Source organism: Ostrinia nubilalis, chromosome 22 (genome assembly GCF_963855985.1).
Source record: "Ostrinia nubilalis chromosome 22, ilOstNubi1.1, whole genome shotgun sequence".
NCBI lineage: Eukaryota > Metazoa > Arthropoda > Insecta > Lepidoptera > Crambidae > Ostrinia > Ostrinia nubilalis.
Genome location: NC_087109.1, coordinates 11,438,209 through 11,457,509, shown reverse-complemented (window position 1 = coordinate 11,457,509; position 19,301 = coordinate 11,438,209). Strand labels below are relative to the sequence as shown.

At 43.8% G+C, this 19,301-nt stretch overlaps 1 protein-coding gene across 1 annotated transcript; it reads left to right on the top strand.

Moving 5' to 3' along the window:
* Positions 1 to 196: 196 nt before the first annotated feature.
* Positions 197 to 18,341, top strand: LOC135083083 (titin-like). Its single transcript, XM_063977849.1, has 8 exons — positions 197 to 304; positions 725 to 768; positions 814 to 952; positions 4,008 to 4,196; positions 5,901 to 6,131; positions 7,062 to 8,790; positions 12,481 to 13,701; positions 14,775 to 18,341. The coding sequence occupies exons 1-8, from the start codon at positions 197 to 199 to the stop codon at positions 14,837 to 14,839; spliced, it is 3,726 nt and encodes a 1,241-aa protein (XP_063833919.1). The 3' UTR covers positions 14,840 to 18,341.
* The last annotated feature ends 960 nt before the right edge of the window (positions 18,342 to 19,301 follow it).

Below are 19,301 nucleotides of genomic sequence, written 5' to 3'. Positions count from 1 at the left end.
ATCCCCCGCGCTTAAAGACACTTAAGGACGAAACACGTGGTAGGTATCTAGAGGCATAGCAATTCCAGGGGGACAGCTGCTCTCTCCTGCCCCTCCTTGGTGCACCCATAGGTGACTGTTAACACCTTCTCAGCACAGCGTATAGTCCTGAAGCAGTGCTAGTGTTAGGATGTAGCCCGCGCCGCCCACCGTGGCCATGTCGTCGCCGCTGCTGGTGAACCTGCTGCAGAACGACGCGCCCGCGCCGCAGCCCCGGCCCAAGCCGCACCCGCAGGCCAAGCTGGAGCGGCTGGATGATGGACAGGTTAGTGCATAGGCGTACTTAAGAGAGGAGAATTCAGACCCAAAGGATGACGGGGACTCAGACCTAGGGGGAGGGGCACTCAGATCTAGAGCGGAGAAGAATTCAGACCCAGGGAGAATGGCAGAAAAATACAGCGGCAGTAGCATTTAGACCCAGAGAAGATAGTCACTTAGAATCAGGGGGGGAACGCTCAAATTCAGGGAGGAGGGACATTCAAATCCAGGGGGAGGGGCGCTCAAATCCAGGGGGGAGAGATGCATAAATCAAGGGGGAGAGACGCTCAAATCCAGGTGAAGGAACACTTCGACTTATGGGGGAAGGGCATTCTGGTTCAGGGGTTGGAGCATAGGACGGATCCCTCGCTCTTAGAAACTTAAGGACGAAACATAAGGTAAGTATGTAAGGATATACCATTTCCAGGGGGACAGCTGCTCTCTCCTGCCCCTTCCTTGGTGCATCCTCAGGTAAGTGATAACACATTCTCAGCACTGCGTATAGTCCTGAAGCAGTGCTGGTGTTATGATGCCGCCCACCGTGGCCATGTCGTCGCCGCTGCTGGTGAACCTGCTGCAGAACGACGCGCCCGCGCCGCAGCCCCGGCCCAAGCCGCACCCGCAGGCCAAGCTGGAGCGGCTGGACGACGGACAGGTTAGTAGCTAGGGACACTCAGACCTAGAGGAAGGTACAAGCAGGAGGCACAAGAAGGATCACCCGCGTTTAGACACTTATGGCTCAGTTTTGCCTGCCGGGTCCTGAAGCAGTGATAAAGTTATGATGGAGCAAGACGTAGCCTTATCTGCACTGCTGGTCAAGGATGCGCCCGCGCCGTAAGTTAGTGGAAAGAAAAAAAGAAGTATTTATTCGATGCAAGCACACAGCAAGATAATAAATAAAACTAAACAACAGAACGGGTACAAGCACCAAAATGGCATCAGCTCAGTATACGCCGTGACGGCAGAGAGCGCGTCATGACTATTGATGTGCCGTTCCCGAGAGCGCTCTCTCAACTGAGAATATTCTCGGGAGCGCTCCCGGGAGCGTTCTCCTAAGTGAGAAAGGTTGAGAATCATGTTTATCAAATGGAAATAAACAAACTTTCTTATGTAAAATAGTATTAAATTAAGTCGACAGATAAGTGTATATTAAACAATACACTCTATTTGCAGTGAAAGGCTATATTCCCAGTGTTCTCGAGAATATTCTCGGGAACTTTCTTGGCAATATTCTCGGCAACTGCACCTTTATTATATTTTATTTTTTTCGTCGTGAAATTTCGTTTTAATTATTTGTAAGATGACAAATTTCTTTTTACACGTAATTAAATAATGTAACTGTCAATTTTTTCGCTTTTAACACGATTTTATTAGGTCGTCGTGTATGTAACTAACTATGAATTACACGCACTTCTAAGTCTTGTATCATCATGAAACTTGGCAATTATATGTAAATTAGATGACAATACAATATTGTGGTACCAGCTGGTCTGATGATGGGACTGGAAGGTGGCCATAGGAACTCCTAAACGAAACGGCGGAATCACACCAAGTTTGGGTTCATTGGATTTGGCTTTTCGAGATCTTTAAGTGCTAGATAATGTCCACGGTCCTAATGATGGAGTCAGGAGGTGGCCATAGGAACTCCTAAACAAAACGGCGGAAACTTATCGAGTTTGGGTTTGTTGGATTTGTCTTTTCGAGCACTTTAATGCTAGATGATGTCCAGGGTCCTGATGATTTTTGGCCTTTTTGTGCTGTTAGTAATTAAAAGCGTGTTTTTAGTTTTTTAAACTATTCTTATTTGACATTTATTAAGGGCATATTTCACAATTGCTTAGTAAGGGCCTGTTTCGCCACTTCTGGATAAGTTGTGGATAGCCTGTCTGACGGATCATTTGACACATTTTAATAGAAAATACGTGCTAGCTAGATTGATCCGACACTTACCGAATGAATGCCGGACATTAGTCTGTACGAGATTAGAATGGTTCTCTAACAGCTGAAAAACAACAAGGCACCGTAATCACGGCTGAGCTTCTGAAAGCAGGCGGAACGCCGTTACTAAAGGCTTTTCAGAAGCTGTTCGATTCCGTCATCCTCGAAGGAATAACGCCTACGGCATGGCAAAGAAATAAGGTGATACTCCTCTTCAAAAAAGGCGACAAGACCTTGTTGAAGAATTATAGACCCATTTCGCTTCTGAGCCATGTCTACAAGCTCTTTTCGATAGTCATTACGAATTGTCACGCTAGCAGGCTCGACAACTTTCAGCCCACCGAACAAGCCGGTTTCCTAAAAGGCTTTAGTACCATAGACCATAATAATATACGCTACGGCAGATTATACGGAAGATCAAGGAGTATAATCAGCCACTTTGCGTTTGTGAACCATGAGAAAGCCTTCGATTCGATTGAGACATGGGCAGTGCTGCAGTTGCAGCAAATTGACTATCGATACATTAAAGTGTTGAAAAGCTTGTACAAATACGCCACAGTGACAGTCCGTTTCAAGATCAGGACCCGAAACCTATCCAGTTGCAGCGAGGGGTGAGATAGGGAGACGTCATCACCACCGCCCTGGAAGATGTTTTCAAGTTTCTGGGCTGGAGCGGATTCAGCATAAATATCAACGACGAGCACATCACCCAGATAGCAGACGATATCGTAGTCATGGTTGAGATCGTGGAAGATCCAGGCACAATGCTCTAGGTAGGTCCAACTTTGAAAAAAAGGTCAATCATCGAATCCAGCTCGGCTGGGCAGCCTTCAAGAAGTTTCACGATATTTTCACGCGCTGTGTCCCTCGCGTCGCCGCTCCGCTTTAAATCCGCTTTGAATCCGCTTGCAATCCGCTAGGGTGGCAAGGGCCTTAAAACTCAGAGGCACACTGATGTTCAAATACCGTAGCCGAGTCCTAAAGCCGCGGTACGCGTTTACCACGAAAAGAGTGATCAAGACAGCAATATCTCACTCACACGTTTCATGCCTTGTTTATTAGTAATAAAACATTGAAACATTACAAATAATATCACATATAAACAACAAAATTAAAATTAAAACTAAATGTATTTTGTCGAGAACACTGAGAATATTCCCGGGAGCGTTCTCGGTTCTCGAGAATATTCTCACTGGGAATATTGCCGGGAACGAGAACTTTCTCAGCGGCACATCTCTAGTCATGACCACTGGTATTCTGGGCGTACCCAATTTCTAAGCCAGAGAAGGACACGTTGATCCCGGGGGTATAGGAACTTAGAAACTTAAAGACGAAACACATAGCAGGTATCTAGAGGAGTAGCATTTCCAGGGGGGACAGCTCATGATCGTACCCAGTTTCTAAGCCAGGGAGAGTCACTCGAATCTAGATTTATAGGCAAAATTCCTCGCATTTAGACACAAAGATAGAGTGGGGAGGGTGTAGTTGCCTTCCTGAAGCAGTAGTAGGGTTAAGATGGAGCCCGCGCCTACAGGGGTCATGTCCTCTAGACGATAGACAAGTCAGTGTATGGCCGTATCTAGTTTCTTAGCCAGAAATGACCATTTGGAAATTACAAATAACTTGCGACTCTTAACGCTAAAAAATTAAATGAATATTTGGGCCCAGAACTTAGTTCACTACCCTTGCCACAGACAGGGTAGGTCAGGTTACGTCACTAGTCACGTTCCTTTCCACGTCACTAAACTAAACTAAATTCTCAACCACAGCAGGTGGAGCTAGCGGTGGGCCGGCCTCAGTTCGAATACGCGGGCGCGCGACCGCGGGCCCCGGCGCCGCCGCGCCCTGCCTTCGTGCGCCGCGCCCTGCCGCCGCCGCGGGCCCCGCCGCCGCGGGCCCCGCCGCCGCACACGCCGCCGCCGCCGCCGCCGCCGCCGCCGCAGCCGCCGCAGCAGCCGGCGGTGAGTACACTTACTATAGTCTAGTCACCGAGCACGTAGAATTTTGTCCAATAAATAAATAAATAATAAATAAATAAATCTTTGGACAATTTCACACAGCGCAGCTAGCCCCAAAGTAAGCAACTTAATGCTTGTGTTATGGGTGCTAGCTTAACGGATATACTACTTATATACTTTTTTTTTTAAATACATAAATATTATACATAGTCACACCCAGACCCGTCACAGAAATTAAAATTCATCATTTCAATTTCTGCCCGGCCGGGAATCGAACCCGGGACCTCTCGGCATAGTAGTCCGTTCTGAACCACTACACCAAACGGCCGACAAAATGACCCCAAGCTACCCATCCTTATCGCTCGCGCGTGATTATGTTGCTGTCGCGCTCGCACACTCACTGCGGGCGCCCGTCGCACAGTCGCGACAGCAATATAATTACGCGCGAGCGATAAGGATGGGTAGCTTGGGGTCATTGGACAAAATTCTACGTGCTCAGAGACCGGGCTTTAGCCCCGCAATTTGATATTGCGATTGGCAGACATCTTGGTGACGTAGTCGACGTGCACCGTCAGTACCGTTCGCAAGGCCAGCCCGCGTTTACGTGCTTACGCGCATCGAGTACTTATTACAGCTTTTTGTTTTTGTTATCATGTTTTATTGTTGAGTTTTGTTGTTTAGTTTTGTTACCTGTTACCCGTTAAAATGAGTTAAAATGATATGCTCATGAAATGATAATTAAAACTTATTTACTTTTATTATATTTTTTTGCTGTCTGTACTTTTTTACGACGGATGACGTCACGCAACTGTTATTGTGACAAGGTTCCATCGCAATATCAACGCGCGGGGCTGGTATTTAACCCACTATGTACGAAGTCTTTTCGAGTAACGTATGTCATTGCATACATACTATGTATGCAAGGGCGTCCGAAAACAAGATCGATAGACGATATACTTATAATATAACCTTGGGACCATGCTGTACCAGAGTACTTAGCGACGGACAGAATTCAGTGGAAGGAGCTGGAAGAAGCCTATCCCAAGAGGCACGCCGAATTACGAGACGTCATATTCTAATTCGGAAGGACAGCTGCCCCTCTTCCCTAGAAATTATAAGCCTTACAAACCTTGATTTAGATGTTTTTTTGAAGGTTACTTGATCGAAAGCGTTCTTAGCTACGTTTAATTGGTGTTATACGTTAGTGGTCGCCATTTTCCATAGTTGTTTGCAAACTGAAAACCTATAAAAACTGTCAGCTATGCGAGCCAAGTTAAACTAACATAACTTAGTCCCTACACAACCTGCATAATCGAAGTCTAAGAAAAAACCTAAGACATTATTGTCGGCCCTTATTCCATCCCAAGGATCACCATAAATTTATTTTTCATTCTGCACAGACCTTTGAAAATTTGTGATCGAAAATAGACCTTGGGATATAAATAAATAATGAATCTGACAAACATTAAAATCCAACTAGTCATCATCTAAAATCTTCTGATTAGAGAGTGCCTTCACATTTAGGTGACTTTAGCAGCGCTGCAAACGCACGATAGACGCGCTGCCGATAATTTCATACTATATGACAGCGGGTGTCTGCCTTCACATTACAAAAACGCCGCTGCAGCGCTGCTGTCGCGCTTTTGACGCCCTAATGTGCAAGCGATAAAAATCATGCATATTATTTAACCGACCATAATTCCACAGCAGGCGGGCCCAGCATACCGGGTGCCCGCGCCCAACGCAACCGTCGTAGGGCGGGCGCGCTTCCCCGCCTTTGCAGCGTCGCCGCCGCCCTACCGCCAGCAGGCGCCGCGGCCGCGTCCGCCCACGCCCGCCCAGCACCAGCCGCAGGCCAGGTTCTCGCCTGAGGACCTGAAGGTGTTGCTACCGCCGTCGACTACGTCCATGGACCAGAAGACCAGGTCGAGGTTCCAGGTGAGTGCGCCAAATGCCTTGGAACTGTGTTTCCAATCTTTTCCTTGATGACCCCCTAGTATGAAAAAATATTTTGCAACTCCCCGACCGCTCGCTTTTTTTTCATGCATTTTATAATGTAACAAAGATGTTATAGGGACCTATAACTTTCAGTCCTTACAACATTTATGCATTTGCATAATTAGATTTCGTCGAATTATAAATGTATCTATACAGTAAAGTCTTGATAAAGTGCACATATGAAAATAGGTGAAACTAAACTTATTTTTAATGACGGAAAAAATGTCAAAAATTTGGAGGTCTACTTTGGGAATCACTTCTACATCTAGTTGGCCTCCAATTCTTTAGCTTTTTTGGTAATTCCACATCTTGTTTCCAGATGTTTTAACGATGATCATCCAAATCGATAAAACAATCATTGAAACATGTTCATCCAGAATGAAAATCTTCTTTTTTCGGCAGTCCTTCCATTGAAACAGAACTTTGCAGTATCCGGCACTAAATATTGCACATCGAGCTTTAGAAAGAGAATCGGTTAATTTCGGCTCGTAGACCGTTATCTCTGTTGCACACTACCTACACGATTGACAAAACGTCATTGACATAACATTATTCAATGAAAATATTGTCCGAACCCATAGTATTTCTCTTCGACAAATACTTTAAAACATTGTGAACCACTTTTCTTTCACGACTATAAAAAGTTTTTAGCAATTTAATTCACAAAATCAATTGCACACATTTAATATAAAGTCGTTTACACTTTGACAAAACGTCATTGTCAGTCGTTGTTCAAGTGCGACAGTGATAACGCTCTACGAAACCGAAATTAGCCCATTGTATCTTTCTAAAGGTCGATGTGCAATATTTATCGCCGGGTATTGTAATATCATTGCACTCTTCTAGCTAATCCTCTCGCTTACATTCCAGGAGTTCCAATGGATCCAGCAGCAGTACATCGCGACGCAACGCGCGGCCAGCGACTGGTCCGAGCCGTACCGGGACACGCTGGACCTGCCCGAGCTGCCCGACGCGTGCGACCTCGACACGCTGCTGCCCTCGCTCGGCGCCGACCTCAACCTCGACCTCAACCTCGACCTCGACGAGCCGGCGTACGAGCGCGACGCCATGCCGCCGCCGCCGCCGCCCGCCTTCAAGCCGCCGCCGCCGCCGCCGGCGAGACACGCGCGCACCGCCACCGTCGGCTCCCAGGCCTCCGCCCACGAGATCGAGGAGCAGAGCAAGCAGTACCTCATCAAGACCCTCATGCGGGACGACGAGCCCGCGCCTGAGCCGCCGCCGCCGCCGAAAGAACCCGAAAAGGACGAACCTCCTGTTCCAACTCCCGTAAAAGAACCTCTAATAACTCCTATAAAGAGAGAAAACTGCGTCGAACCAGAAGTGTTCGGCATCGCCAAGATAACCACCACAGAGGAGGACACCAAAAAGGCTGAGGAGGAACTGAAACTTAAGAATAAGCTGAAGAAAGAGCGGGAGGAGAAACTCGCGCAGAAGGGCGGCAAGCCGCGCACCGCCGGCGCAAAGGAGAAGCCCGCCACGCTCAAGGACAAGATCGTGAGGGATGGGAAAACCAAAGTTGCCTTACCGCGCCCGCCCGCCGCCGCCAAGGCGCCAGCAACGCCTGACGCGCCCAAATCGCCGCCCGGAGAAAAGGAATCCATCAAGCTGCGGCTAAAACTCGATAAGAACGAGCCTGTTTACAAAGCCGACGTCAGCTTCGTCAACCAACCCCCCAAGGGCGACAAACCCACGGACGGCGAACTCCGAGTCCCTCCCTTACACATAAGCCTGAGAGGACGAAACTCCGCCGTCATCAAGAACTCCAAAAAGGAAAAGAAAAAGTTCAGCTTGGGCGACATGCAGTCCAAGAAAATCAAAATCCGGAAAGCCCTCGAGACGGACGAGAAACCGCATCGGAGGGATTCGGAAGAAGCGCAATCGCTCGCGTCCAAATCGAGCGATGGCACAGAAAAGACTGATGAGTATTTAGTCAAGAGCATTAAGCTGAACAACCACTATGGGGAGGGCGACGGGATCAAGCCCGAGATCATCGCGGCAGGCGACAACAACGTCGTGTATCGCATGAAGACGATCTCCAAGAACTCCCACATAGTCACCAAGTCGCACGACTATAAACTCAACAACAAAGTCCCGTTGGACACCCTCAAGCAGAAGAAAAAGTCGAAGCTCCTCGGCGACGGCAAGTCGATAGAGAAAGAGCGGGACAAAGAGTGGCGGAACGACCTGTTAGAAAAGGAGGGCAAGTACGCTCAAAACGAGGGCTACAGAGAGCCGAACAACCACGAGAAAAAGAAGTTACCGACTCCAAAAGTAGATAATGGTGCGAAATGTGATAATAAGTCCAGTGACGGGAAGACAGTGCAATCGGACACGGATAGTAGTGAATGTGTTAAGAGTGGTGTGATGGAGACTGAGATAGACAGTTTGTTGCTCAAGTGTTTGGAACGGACGCTAAGTGCGGAGGACGTGGCGGACGCGTCTAAGTTTGTGGAGGCGCGGCGCAGTAGTGAAGGTGACAATAAGTTGAAACGGACACTGACTGATAGTGCTATTACCTCCCCAAACGGACTGCTGGCCTCTGAGAAGAAGCGGAAGACGAGCCATGGCAGCTGTCCAGGTGGGTACCGGGAGCCTCGCACTAAGTCGCCTCAGCAGTGCGTTAACTAGATTACTGATGATCCTTTCATCCACGAAGACGCGTCCCACCAATTTTTGGTTGGAATCGCGGGTGCGGGAAGTTTGATCCGAGCAATCCGAGCGTCATTATTGTAGTGTGCGTACACTCATGGATATTTAGCGTGTATAACACTCAAACATTAGCGGAAGGTGGGGCGCGTCTTCGTGGATGAAACGATCTATATTAGAGCTCAGATTATACTTCGACTTTGTAGAATTTACCAAAACTATGTAACTACCTCATTTCATTTCTAAGTTGCAGATCATGCTGGACAGATACCATATACAGGGTGGGTATGAAATTGTGTTTAGTTAGATTGAATTATTCTTTGATGCGGGACCAACTTAGAATTATCAGGTTTTGATTTAGAATTCAATTTCATGCTCACCCTTTTTCTGTATATTACATAATCTTAGTACAACTATTTTTTATAGTCAATGTATTTCAAATAAAGAGTATATTTGTACTCTGTTATCTTTTGCACCATTTTAAATGCAAAAAGTAAGTATGCAGTGTCTTTTAGGTATGATCTGTTGTTGTATTTTTATTTTGGCCATTTGGAAAATTCTATTCAAAGACGACTCACACGATTTGCACTATATTTATTATAGGTATGTTTTACATACACAGTTATGTACAGAAATAATTATTGTTAATATTTTAATGTAAATAGCTCTAAATTTATAACTAAATGCATTTGTATATACAATCTTATATCATAATTTACATCACAAAACTATTTTTCACAACCTGTTATAAATTAATATTGGTTTATATTAGGAAATTGATAAAATAATAGCTAGACAAATTTTTATTGATAAATTAAGATAGTTACTCTTTATTTTCTGTCTACTCTACATTCTTTGTACTTTTTAAACACTTTGAAATCATTTGATTTGTTTAAAATTAATTTATTTTTGAAGGTGTATCGGGCCATACATTTTTTTACTCTAGGTTATGTAGTACAAAATGTTTTTGAATATATTATTTTAAAAATTAAATATATGTTTAAAAAATTTAAAATATGTCGAAATTGTTACTTCAAAACCCTCTTCCCATTTTGTCACACTTTTGTTTTATATTTAACAGTAATTTTAAATTAAATGAAACAATTAAAAATTAATAAATATGACTTGGCTAATGGTAAAAGTGCGACCTACTGGAGGGATAATAATAATATATTTTTTAATTCTTTGATCACTTATATCAATAGTACAGTTCACAATGTAAAATTAACTGGTTTTGTATAGATTATAATTATATTTATTATGTATATATTTATAGTAACATTCAGAGTGCATTAAGTTCATCTGTTCACACATTTTTAATTATTTCTGTACATATTTAACTTGTAATCTGAGCTCTAAATAACTTATGTATGGTCGCGTCTTCTGCTAGAGGCTGGGTTTTTTTGTATATGCCCGAATATACACAAATCTATGGTCGGTAACGCTGATCATACATTTGAGAATGAAGGGTATAAAAAGATGTGAATATACTTTATTTTTGACTTACTCCTGGTAAAGAAAATTGACAGACTTCTAGTTTTCTAGCACCACATCCCAAAATGGATCTAAAGTACGGCCAACTAGCAGCGATACAAAAGGTCGATACGACTGTCGAGTTGACAATATATTCTGTCTCTTCCCATCTTGTGTATTTGTCGTAATGTCTCGTTCTTCCGCCAAAATATGTCAAAGTCAGACGGGACCCATGACATTGGGTTTGTTTAAATTTGGTATCGCTTCTCGTTGGCCGTACTTTAACTTCAGACTCGATTAGAAGTTAACAGTGACAAAATAGGCCATTTGATTCAAATAAATGTACAATTTTTAAAATATTTCTTTATTACTTACAAATTTTTATGTTATTTGTTATTATGTTATCAAATAGCCTATTATGTCAGATACATTTGGGACTTATATTGGGGCTTATCCTATAAGGAATTGGGGCAAATTTATAAAAACAGAAAATAATGATATTAGTAAACCCCTGATGTGGTGAGTTTTACGTTGCAATTTGTCTTTTGTGAATCATTGATGGAAAATACGTTAATTTGGCGATAATTCAATCCTGGGTGAAAGAAGTCGCGTGGAAACGTGTTATGCCGGTACTGTGTACTAAAAGTTAGTGAGGTAAGCGTTTGTGTAAAGTCCGGTCGCCGAGCAGATAGAATTTCGTCCAATGAACCCAAGCTACACATCCTTATTGCTGTCGCGCCTGAGCGACGCGCGGCCGTAGTGACTGTGCGAGCGCGACAGCAATATAATTACACGCGAGCGATAAGGACGTCATAAGCGATAAGGGTCATTGGACGAAATGAGGGTGTTCGCGTATGAAAAATCCGCCAGATGGCAATACGTAGACGCGAGGTCCAAATGCTGCAGGATTGGTTATTTTTGACATGACATTGACAGATATGTCAAAATCCACCAATCACGCAGCAGTCAGACCCCACATCCACGTCCCGCCATCTAGAGGATCTATCATACGCGAAAACCCTCGCATTCTACCTTAAAATTAATAACTTAAATCAAGTCTTAATACGGTCACGGCTCAAGATTTTTTTGTCCATTTCAGCGTTCTTTTTACTCTTTTGACGTTGCGTTGACAGCTTTTACCTAAATTCGCGCGGAATTCTATCTGCTTGGCGACCGGACTTTATTTGACACCAAGACGTAACTTCTTTAAAAATTACACTAAAGTAAAGCGTGACGTGATAAATCAATAAATTGTTAGTCAATTGAGTTCGCGAATTGGCGACGTCATAATCCGGTTTTCTATACAAAACCTATGAGAGATTTGATAGCTTATAAAAAATATCAGACTGGAATGGTATCTACCTCATATCAAGCGCGGAATGAGTGATCAAAGCCTGGTAATAATATTATTGTATTTAACAGTGACTTAGATAGAGTAAGTTTATGATATATCCTTCTACTGCGTGTTTGCTGGGGTAAGTAAGCTAAGAAATAAGAACTGAAAGGAATTTGACTGAAATTGGCTGGGAAATTCAAAATTAATTTGGTAAGTAGGTAAGTAACATTGCAACGTAAAACTCATGGTACAGTAGTAAAGGTAACAGAAAACAGGAAACTGACAAATCTTTGGACCATCATAATTTGAAATCCAACTCTTACTGCACCAGTTACTTTTGTCTTCTACTACTTACCTTGAATCGCTTTGGAAAAGTTTGATTCAGTAGTAAAATTTCACGAAGCAGCTTATGTCACTGCTACATTGAAATGAATCTGGCAATATCTGTTGCATTCAGGCATACTTCGTTAGAAACCTAAATATTGGGTCTTTCATATCCTCTACTCGAAACTGAGAGACGGTCTAACAAGCTCAAGAAGCATATAAGTATTCACATTGCTATGTGGCGTCTAAAGGGTGTGCAAAAATGTGATATGGGCCGGTCTACATACAAGTCTCCCGTCTTGTAGCAATGTGAAAGTCACACATTTGCGTTTCTTCCCATTTTGTGTAACACTGTTACCCATTGGTAATAAAATTACCGATTAGTAACACTGTTACTCAATGCCACATTTTTTCTTCCCTTTGAGTGACTTTTGTTTCAAGGTTTATTCGTTTGTGTTCAGATAATGACGAAATATTTTTAATCGGCAGTGATCTGCGTTCCAGATCCCCCGGGCTCCACCAACGTCGGTACCATCGTTACGAGCCGGAGCGCCTCGCCGCCGCCCGCGGGCTCGCCGCGCCGCCGCGACCGGCCCAAGGACCGCTCCTACTGCAAGCTGGCTGCCGAGCGCGTCCGGCCCGAAGACACGCCGCGCTCACCCGCCTCCCACGCTCAAGGAGAAGACTCGGGAATCGAGTCCATGGATGCATTATCAGAGAAGTCCCCCAACCAGGCTTCTCAATCTCCGCCCGGGCCGCAAAGAAAGGAGCCCCGTGCGCCGTCACCGCCGCCGCCAGCCTTGCTCGAGCGACTCGCTCGCGCCGCGCCGCGATACGAGCCCGCGCCGCAACTGCACCTCGGCGACATCGAGGCAGCGCTAGCTAAGATGCACGCTGACCACGACCACGACGACGACTTGGAGCGAGACCGCGAGTGTGTGCTAGAAAGAGAAAGGGAGAGAGACGTCAACATTAATCATGAGCGCGTCAACGGCGAAACGCCTCGCGAACCGTCGCCGATACTTCGCGAAGCGCCCGCGCCCGACCCCGCCCCCGTTACCTCACCCCCCCGGTATCCCTACCAAGAGCCGGCGGCGGAGAACGGCGCGACCGAACCGCCCGCCGAGCTCGACCGCCTGCCACTAAAAGCAGACTTCCCCGACAAGAGCCTGCTCGAGCAGCTGCTCATCGAGATCCCCGCGCCCGAATACAAGCGCGAGTCGCCGTCGCCGTCCGCGCTCGCCGTCGCGCGCTCCTCTGTTCGCACGCGCGCGTCAAGCAAACTCGCTTCGCCCGCGGAACCGCCCGCCGCACCCGCGAAACCGCCCGCGAAACGCAAGCGCCGCGAGTCCGAAAGCTCCTGCGCGTCGACCGTCAGCTGCGAGGAAGGGTTATCGCCCGCGGGTCGCCCGAAGAAGAAACCGCGCCGCGTCGACGGGCCCAAACCGGTCGCACCGACTCCCCAAATAAAACCTAAAAAGGATTCGGACAGCGACAGCGACGAGCCTTTAATCTGCAAGGTGCGCGGGAAGACACCTAAAGCGGTGACAGCCAAAGCCCCGGGCCGGACTAAGGGCGGGGAGGGCGCGGCGCCCAGACGCTCGGTGCGTCACGGGCCGGCCGCGTCTCCCGCGCCGCCCGCGCCCGCGCCGCCTGCTGCGCCAGCGCCGACCAATACCACGCCCGCGAGGCGGAAAACTAGGAGTGCTGGTGAGTTGCTTTCTTATCTGTTGAAATCTTTTTAACTTTGCAACATTTATTGCAGTCAATTAATTTTGACATTTAAGAAACTGCTGTTCCTTTGCTTGTGCTTACCTATCATTGTACCCGAGTATGTTTACAGAAGCGATAGTGATAAAGCCCGGTCTGTAAGCTCGTAGAATTTTGTCCAATGACCCTAAGCTACCCACCCTTATCGTTCGCGCGTAATTATATTGCTGTCGCGACTGTGCGACGGGCGCCCGCAGTGAGTGTGCGAAGGCGACAGCAACATAATTACGCGAGAGCGATAAGGATGGGTAGCTTGGGGTCATTGGACAAAATTCTACGCGCAGACCAGACTATAGAAATTATTTACAGAATCAAATTTGTAATTTGACCAGTTTCGCTTCTACCAAATGCTGTCACCTCCTGGACAAAGACTTTTCCCAATGATTTCCGCAAAGACCAATCCTGTGCTGCCTGCGTCCAGTTGCATTTTGCAAACTATCAAACCGTCAGTTCACGAGGTCTACATAAATAGGGCTTGGTTTTATTTTCCGGAACAAAAATTAACGTAAAGTATTTTTTTTTCTCCTTGTTCATACAATGTTTTTCTTTTTATTGTATGCTAAATAAAGATATTTTTTCTTTCTTTCTAAAGGTAGCCTTTCGAACTAAGCGTCATAGACGCAGCGTCTTTAGCTTTGATCTTAAAGGTAGCCTTTCGAAGCGAGTTAGTGACGCGGCGTTGGTGGCACAAGACCAAAGCTAAAGACGCTGCGTCTGTGACGCTTAGGCCCAGAACAGACGGTGAAACGCAACTGCAACGAAACTGCAACTGCTAGTTACTTTTGAGTTGCATCTAAGTTTCTGCCATAGCGTCCGTTGAGAGACCACACATGACGCGACCAGTTTGAAACTTTCAGTTTCATTCATAAGAATCATCAGAAAGTTGCAGTTTCGTTGCAGTTGCGTTTCACCGTCTGTTCTGGGCCTTAGTTCGAAAGGCTTTCTTTAAGGAGACTTGAGTTTCGTTTTCCAATAAGCTACATCAATATTATAACCACGCCTATTCCTTCCAGTGGGCGAAGGCACGCCTTTAGCGGGCGCGGTGCGGCGGCGGCGCGCGTCTCGCGACGGCAAGTGACGGCGGGCCCGCGCGCTCGCCGCGCGTCCGCTGCTGTTGCAGCCGCTGGTGTTCCCGCTAGACTAGTAAAGATATAGAAGCGGCGGCGGCTTCCAACCGCGTCACGCCTCGCTCGCACTGGTCGAGATATTTAGTCGAGCGACGAGCCTTTAGTCACTAATACTCGACCAAATTCGTCCAGTCATTTAGTGGAGTGACAAATCAAATCAAATCAAATCATTCATTTGTAAAACATAGGTAAATGTAGAATTCAGGTGGTACATAATAATGGGTAGAGCTCTATGTTTGGCCTATGAGTGGCATACAAATTATTAGTCCCATATAAAGATACAAACAAAGCCGACGAGCCTTTAGTCACTAAATACTCGACCAAATTAGTCCAGTCATTTAGTCGAGCGACGAGCCTTTAGTTACTAACGCCCGTATTCACAAAAATTACTATGAGGTCTCACAGTGCGCATGGACGAACCAATCACAGCGCTCTATTCAACACTGCGTTCGATTTTCTGCTTAACATAAGCAAGCATCGTTTGTGAATACGGGCGTAAAATACTTGACCAAATTAGTGCAGTCATTTAGTGGAGTGACGAGCCTTTAGTCACTAAAATACTCGACCGAATTAGTCCAGTCATTTAGTGGAGTGACGAGCCTTTAGTTACTAACGCCCGTATTCACAAAAATTACTATGAGGTCTCACAGTGCGCATGGACGCACAGGGTGACACACGAACCAATCACAGCGCTCTATTCAACACTGTGCGTTCGATTTTCTGCTTAACATAAGCAAGCATCGTTTGTGAATACGGGCGTAAAATACTTGACCAAATTAGTGCAGTCATTTAGTGGAGTGACGAGCCTTTAGTCACTAAAATACTCGACCAAATTAGTCCAGTCATTTAGTGGAGTGACGAGCCTTTAGTTACTAAATTACTCGACCATATAATCCGGGCGTTTTCAAGGCGAGAGTGAATAGGCAGATATGTACCATCCTAGACTGCATCTCACTTAGACTTAACACCAGGTGCGATTGCGGTCATGCATAAAAAAAAAACAAATTAGTCCAATAATTTAGTCGAGTGACAAGCCTTTAGCAACTAAAATACTCGCACTTTGATCGAGTAAAGTTTACAAGTGTTTAGTCCAGTCATTTAGTAAAGTGACTCGCCTTTATTTACTAAAATACTCGCACTGACTTCTCGCCTTTCAAAATGGATTGGCTCGAATGAACGATTTAGTCACCTACTCGACAAAATTTTTGGTATTCGGATACGTTTAGCTACCAAATTACTCACCACTCGCCTAAATTACTCGACCAGTGTGAATAAGGCTTATCGTACGCCACCGTAGGACCTTACGTTCGATTAATATACCCTTATAAAGGGTGATAACTTTTAGTCACTGATCTATTGGAATTTAATGTGTTAAACACGCCTGTTGTTAAGAAGTTCTAGTTTTTCTTAATTTTCGTTTGTAGACATTTTTTATGTGTTGGAAACCGCTGTCTAATACTAAATTGACGTAAAAGACTTATAAATGCGTTGTAAAATATATTATACTTATACTAAATGGATGTCAATGCAAAATACGCTGTGCTACGCATTTTTACTTTGTTGTTTCTTTCACGTGGACTTTAAATAGAAGCTTGCAAAGTCTATTTTAGCCTAATTTATCAAACTTTTTATAAAAACAGATTGAGGTTCATTCAACTCAGATTTACTATCTTTTTACTATGCAAGTGGTTCTTCATTTCACATATTTGAGTCTTACGTGAACAGAATTCTCGAATTTTCTAGAAAGATTTTTATTGAAATGTTCTTCTATATCTTTACTTCTACAGTAGCACGTATCTCATCCTCGACTGCTCAGCAAGCTTTGTTTGGGGGTATATTAAGAGTCCAGAAAGGCTGCAAAAATATGTACTAGATTTTCGATGACCTTTAGACGCGAAAATTAATACATATTTAAAGACTTAGCCCGTTTATAAATCAAAGAAAACCTTTCCCTTTGAATTCGTTTTAATTTTTTTAAGTTTAATACATTATTATATTGACAAAAAATCCTTTTGATACTTTTATTTTATTGTTTTATCGTCTTTGTATATAAAATCAAAGGAACATCGGGGCCTCAAGTTATTTTGACACTATGCCGTATATATTGACATTTCTGTTCAATCACTTCACTAGTTTTGACAAATAAAATGAATAAGATCATGAACACCGATTATTTGGGTATTTTTATCTTCTAATTATTACTTATTACAATGTCATACCTAACAGTCGAGGATGTAAATATTTTTTGTAAACAAACTTGTTAATATGCGTTTGAATCACTAATCCTTGATGTAGTCAACTGCTGTAATTAGTTGACAGAAATGTCAGATGATTACAGAATTTGACGCGACCTTTATGTTCTCAACTATCTGAGAGGGTTTTTAATATTCGTCGGCGAATCTCAAACTTTTGGAAATATTATGCGTAAAATAATTCGTGCAATACTAGATGAGATAATTAATGTTCATGAAAAGTGATTCAAGTGCACATATAAAGTGATTTATACTATCACGAGTTGCCTGTATTTATAACCAATTCAACGTGACTGTCGAATTGTAATAAGATGTAATTATAATTTGATGGTTGTGATGTTGATTGGTGTTACGTCATCATTGTACAGGTAGAATGTTGTTATTATTGGCCGAGCGCAAATTCTATTTTTAAATGAATGTATAAGATAAGAAGTTGAAACACATTTATTCATTTTCAAAAAGTAAATTGTATTTGTAACTGATCACGAAAACTTAATAAGCATGCTTAAGTCGTGAACACCAATTCATTCGGATAATTGGGCTTAAAAATAGGGTATTTCTAATGGTTTTGAAAAATATATAAGAATCTGTATAAATGTGTTTTATACTTTTCACATCGCGTTTCTTTTTCGAGCAGTTAAGTGTTACAAAGTGAACCGCGGCATATTGACTTTAATTTAGTGAACAAATCATGTTACCATTCACTATAAAATCGACTTCTATAATCGTAAGTTCATTTCTTGAGTAATGTTAAGAGCGATATCTCTTTGCCACTAGGCGAGACGCCTTCAGTGGAAGCCTTAGTTTATTAGTGAATAGAGATGTATCATTATTGTACAAAAGAGCACTCGACTTGTAGGCACATCGTTATAATAGTAATAAATACCCGAGAGATATAAAAATGAAATAAATGCATAAAGTTTTAAAAGATATTTTCATACCTTTTTGCACATGAAACGGAGCGGCGTCCATGGACATGAACGTCGCGTAGTGTAATTAGTTTTGGCGGGAAGGCGCCATGTTGGAATCAGTTCGGTTTTTAATTACAAATACATAGGATTAGCACCAGTCTACTTTGTTAACTTTTTTACACTCGTGCATTTTTTTAACTATCAATTCTAGATGTGATGTTGAATTTATCGCTGAGATTCCAAGATGGCGCGTTCCAACTCAAGACACTGGCTGCTATTTTAAAGTTAGCGTATTATGTAAGTGAATTCACGACCAATAATTGTAATTTAGTGAAACTTGACAGATAATTTCTTAGTGAAAAGATAATAATTGTGACTGAGTGTTTCAAACAGTTGTCTGTTCGGGCTTCCAGTATCTTAAAACTGTTATTTTGATGCCCCTTTTGTTCGTTTGTCCTGTCCACAGTAGTGACCCAAATTAGTCCCGTCGACCAGTGATCGTTTTAGAGTATACTTTAAGCTAGTATTTTTCTTTGCACTGTAAATAAGTGACCGAATTTCTAAATTGAGTTAGTTTGTTCGTTAGATTTAGTATTTATTGATCACAATCAGCTGAGTCACATGTGGGTCTCGACCCGGTCCGACCCGGCGCCAATCGCGTCCATCAAAGTGTAAATTGATCACTTCTAAATTTAACCTTGCAATAACCAGTTCGTCGATTAAAAATTTAGCATTTAATACAGTTAGTATGGTGGACATGTGTGCTGCACGTTTTCCTTTCGCGGTTCCTAATTCTTAGGCTGTTTACTCTGAGCAATAATATGTGGGTGTGAAGTTTAATTGTACCTTTTTGGACAGCTTTTTGGAACTTAGCTTATCGGTGGTTTTGCATTAGTTGTCCGTACGGTCCCCGCGGTGACGACTATTTTATAGCAGTAGCGTAGGGGCGTAGGGAGCGTGTGTAGTAAGCAGGTGCCTGCCAGTGCCCTATGAGCGTGACGAAACTTGTTTTTTTCTTCGTTTTTATTAGTTTAAAATTCGATAAAATCTCTTGTAAATTTCTATGTATAGATGGGGAAATTAATATATGTTATTAAGTGTTTTCTTTTCGACATTGGGAGTGGTTGTACATAGTATAGGCGGAGGAGCGCGAAGCCTTATACTGAACCGTGCGACTCGCTAGCTTGTATCATATAGCGTAGTGGATGAACTCTCAACTAGCTGTGTACATTGGGTGTATAGTTATCCTT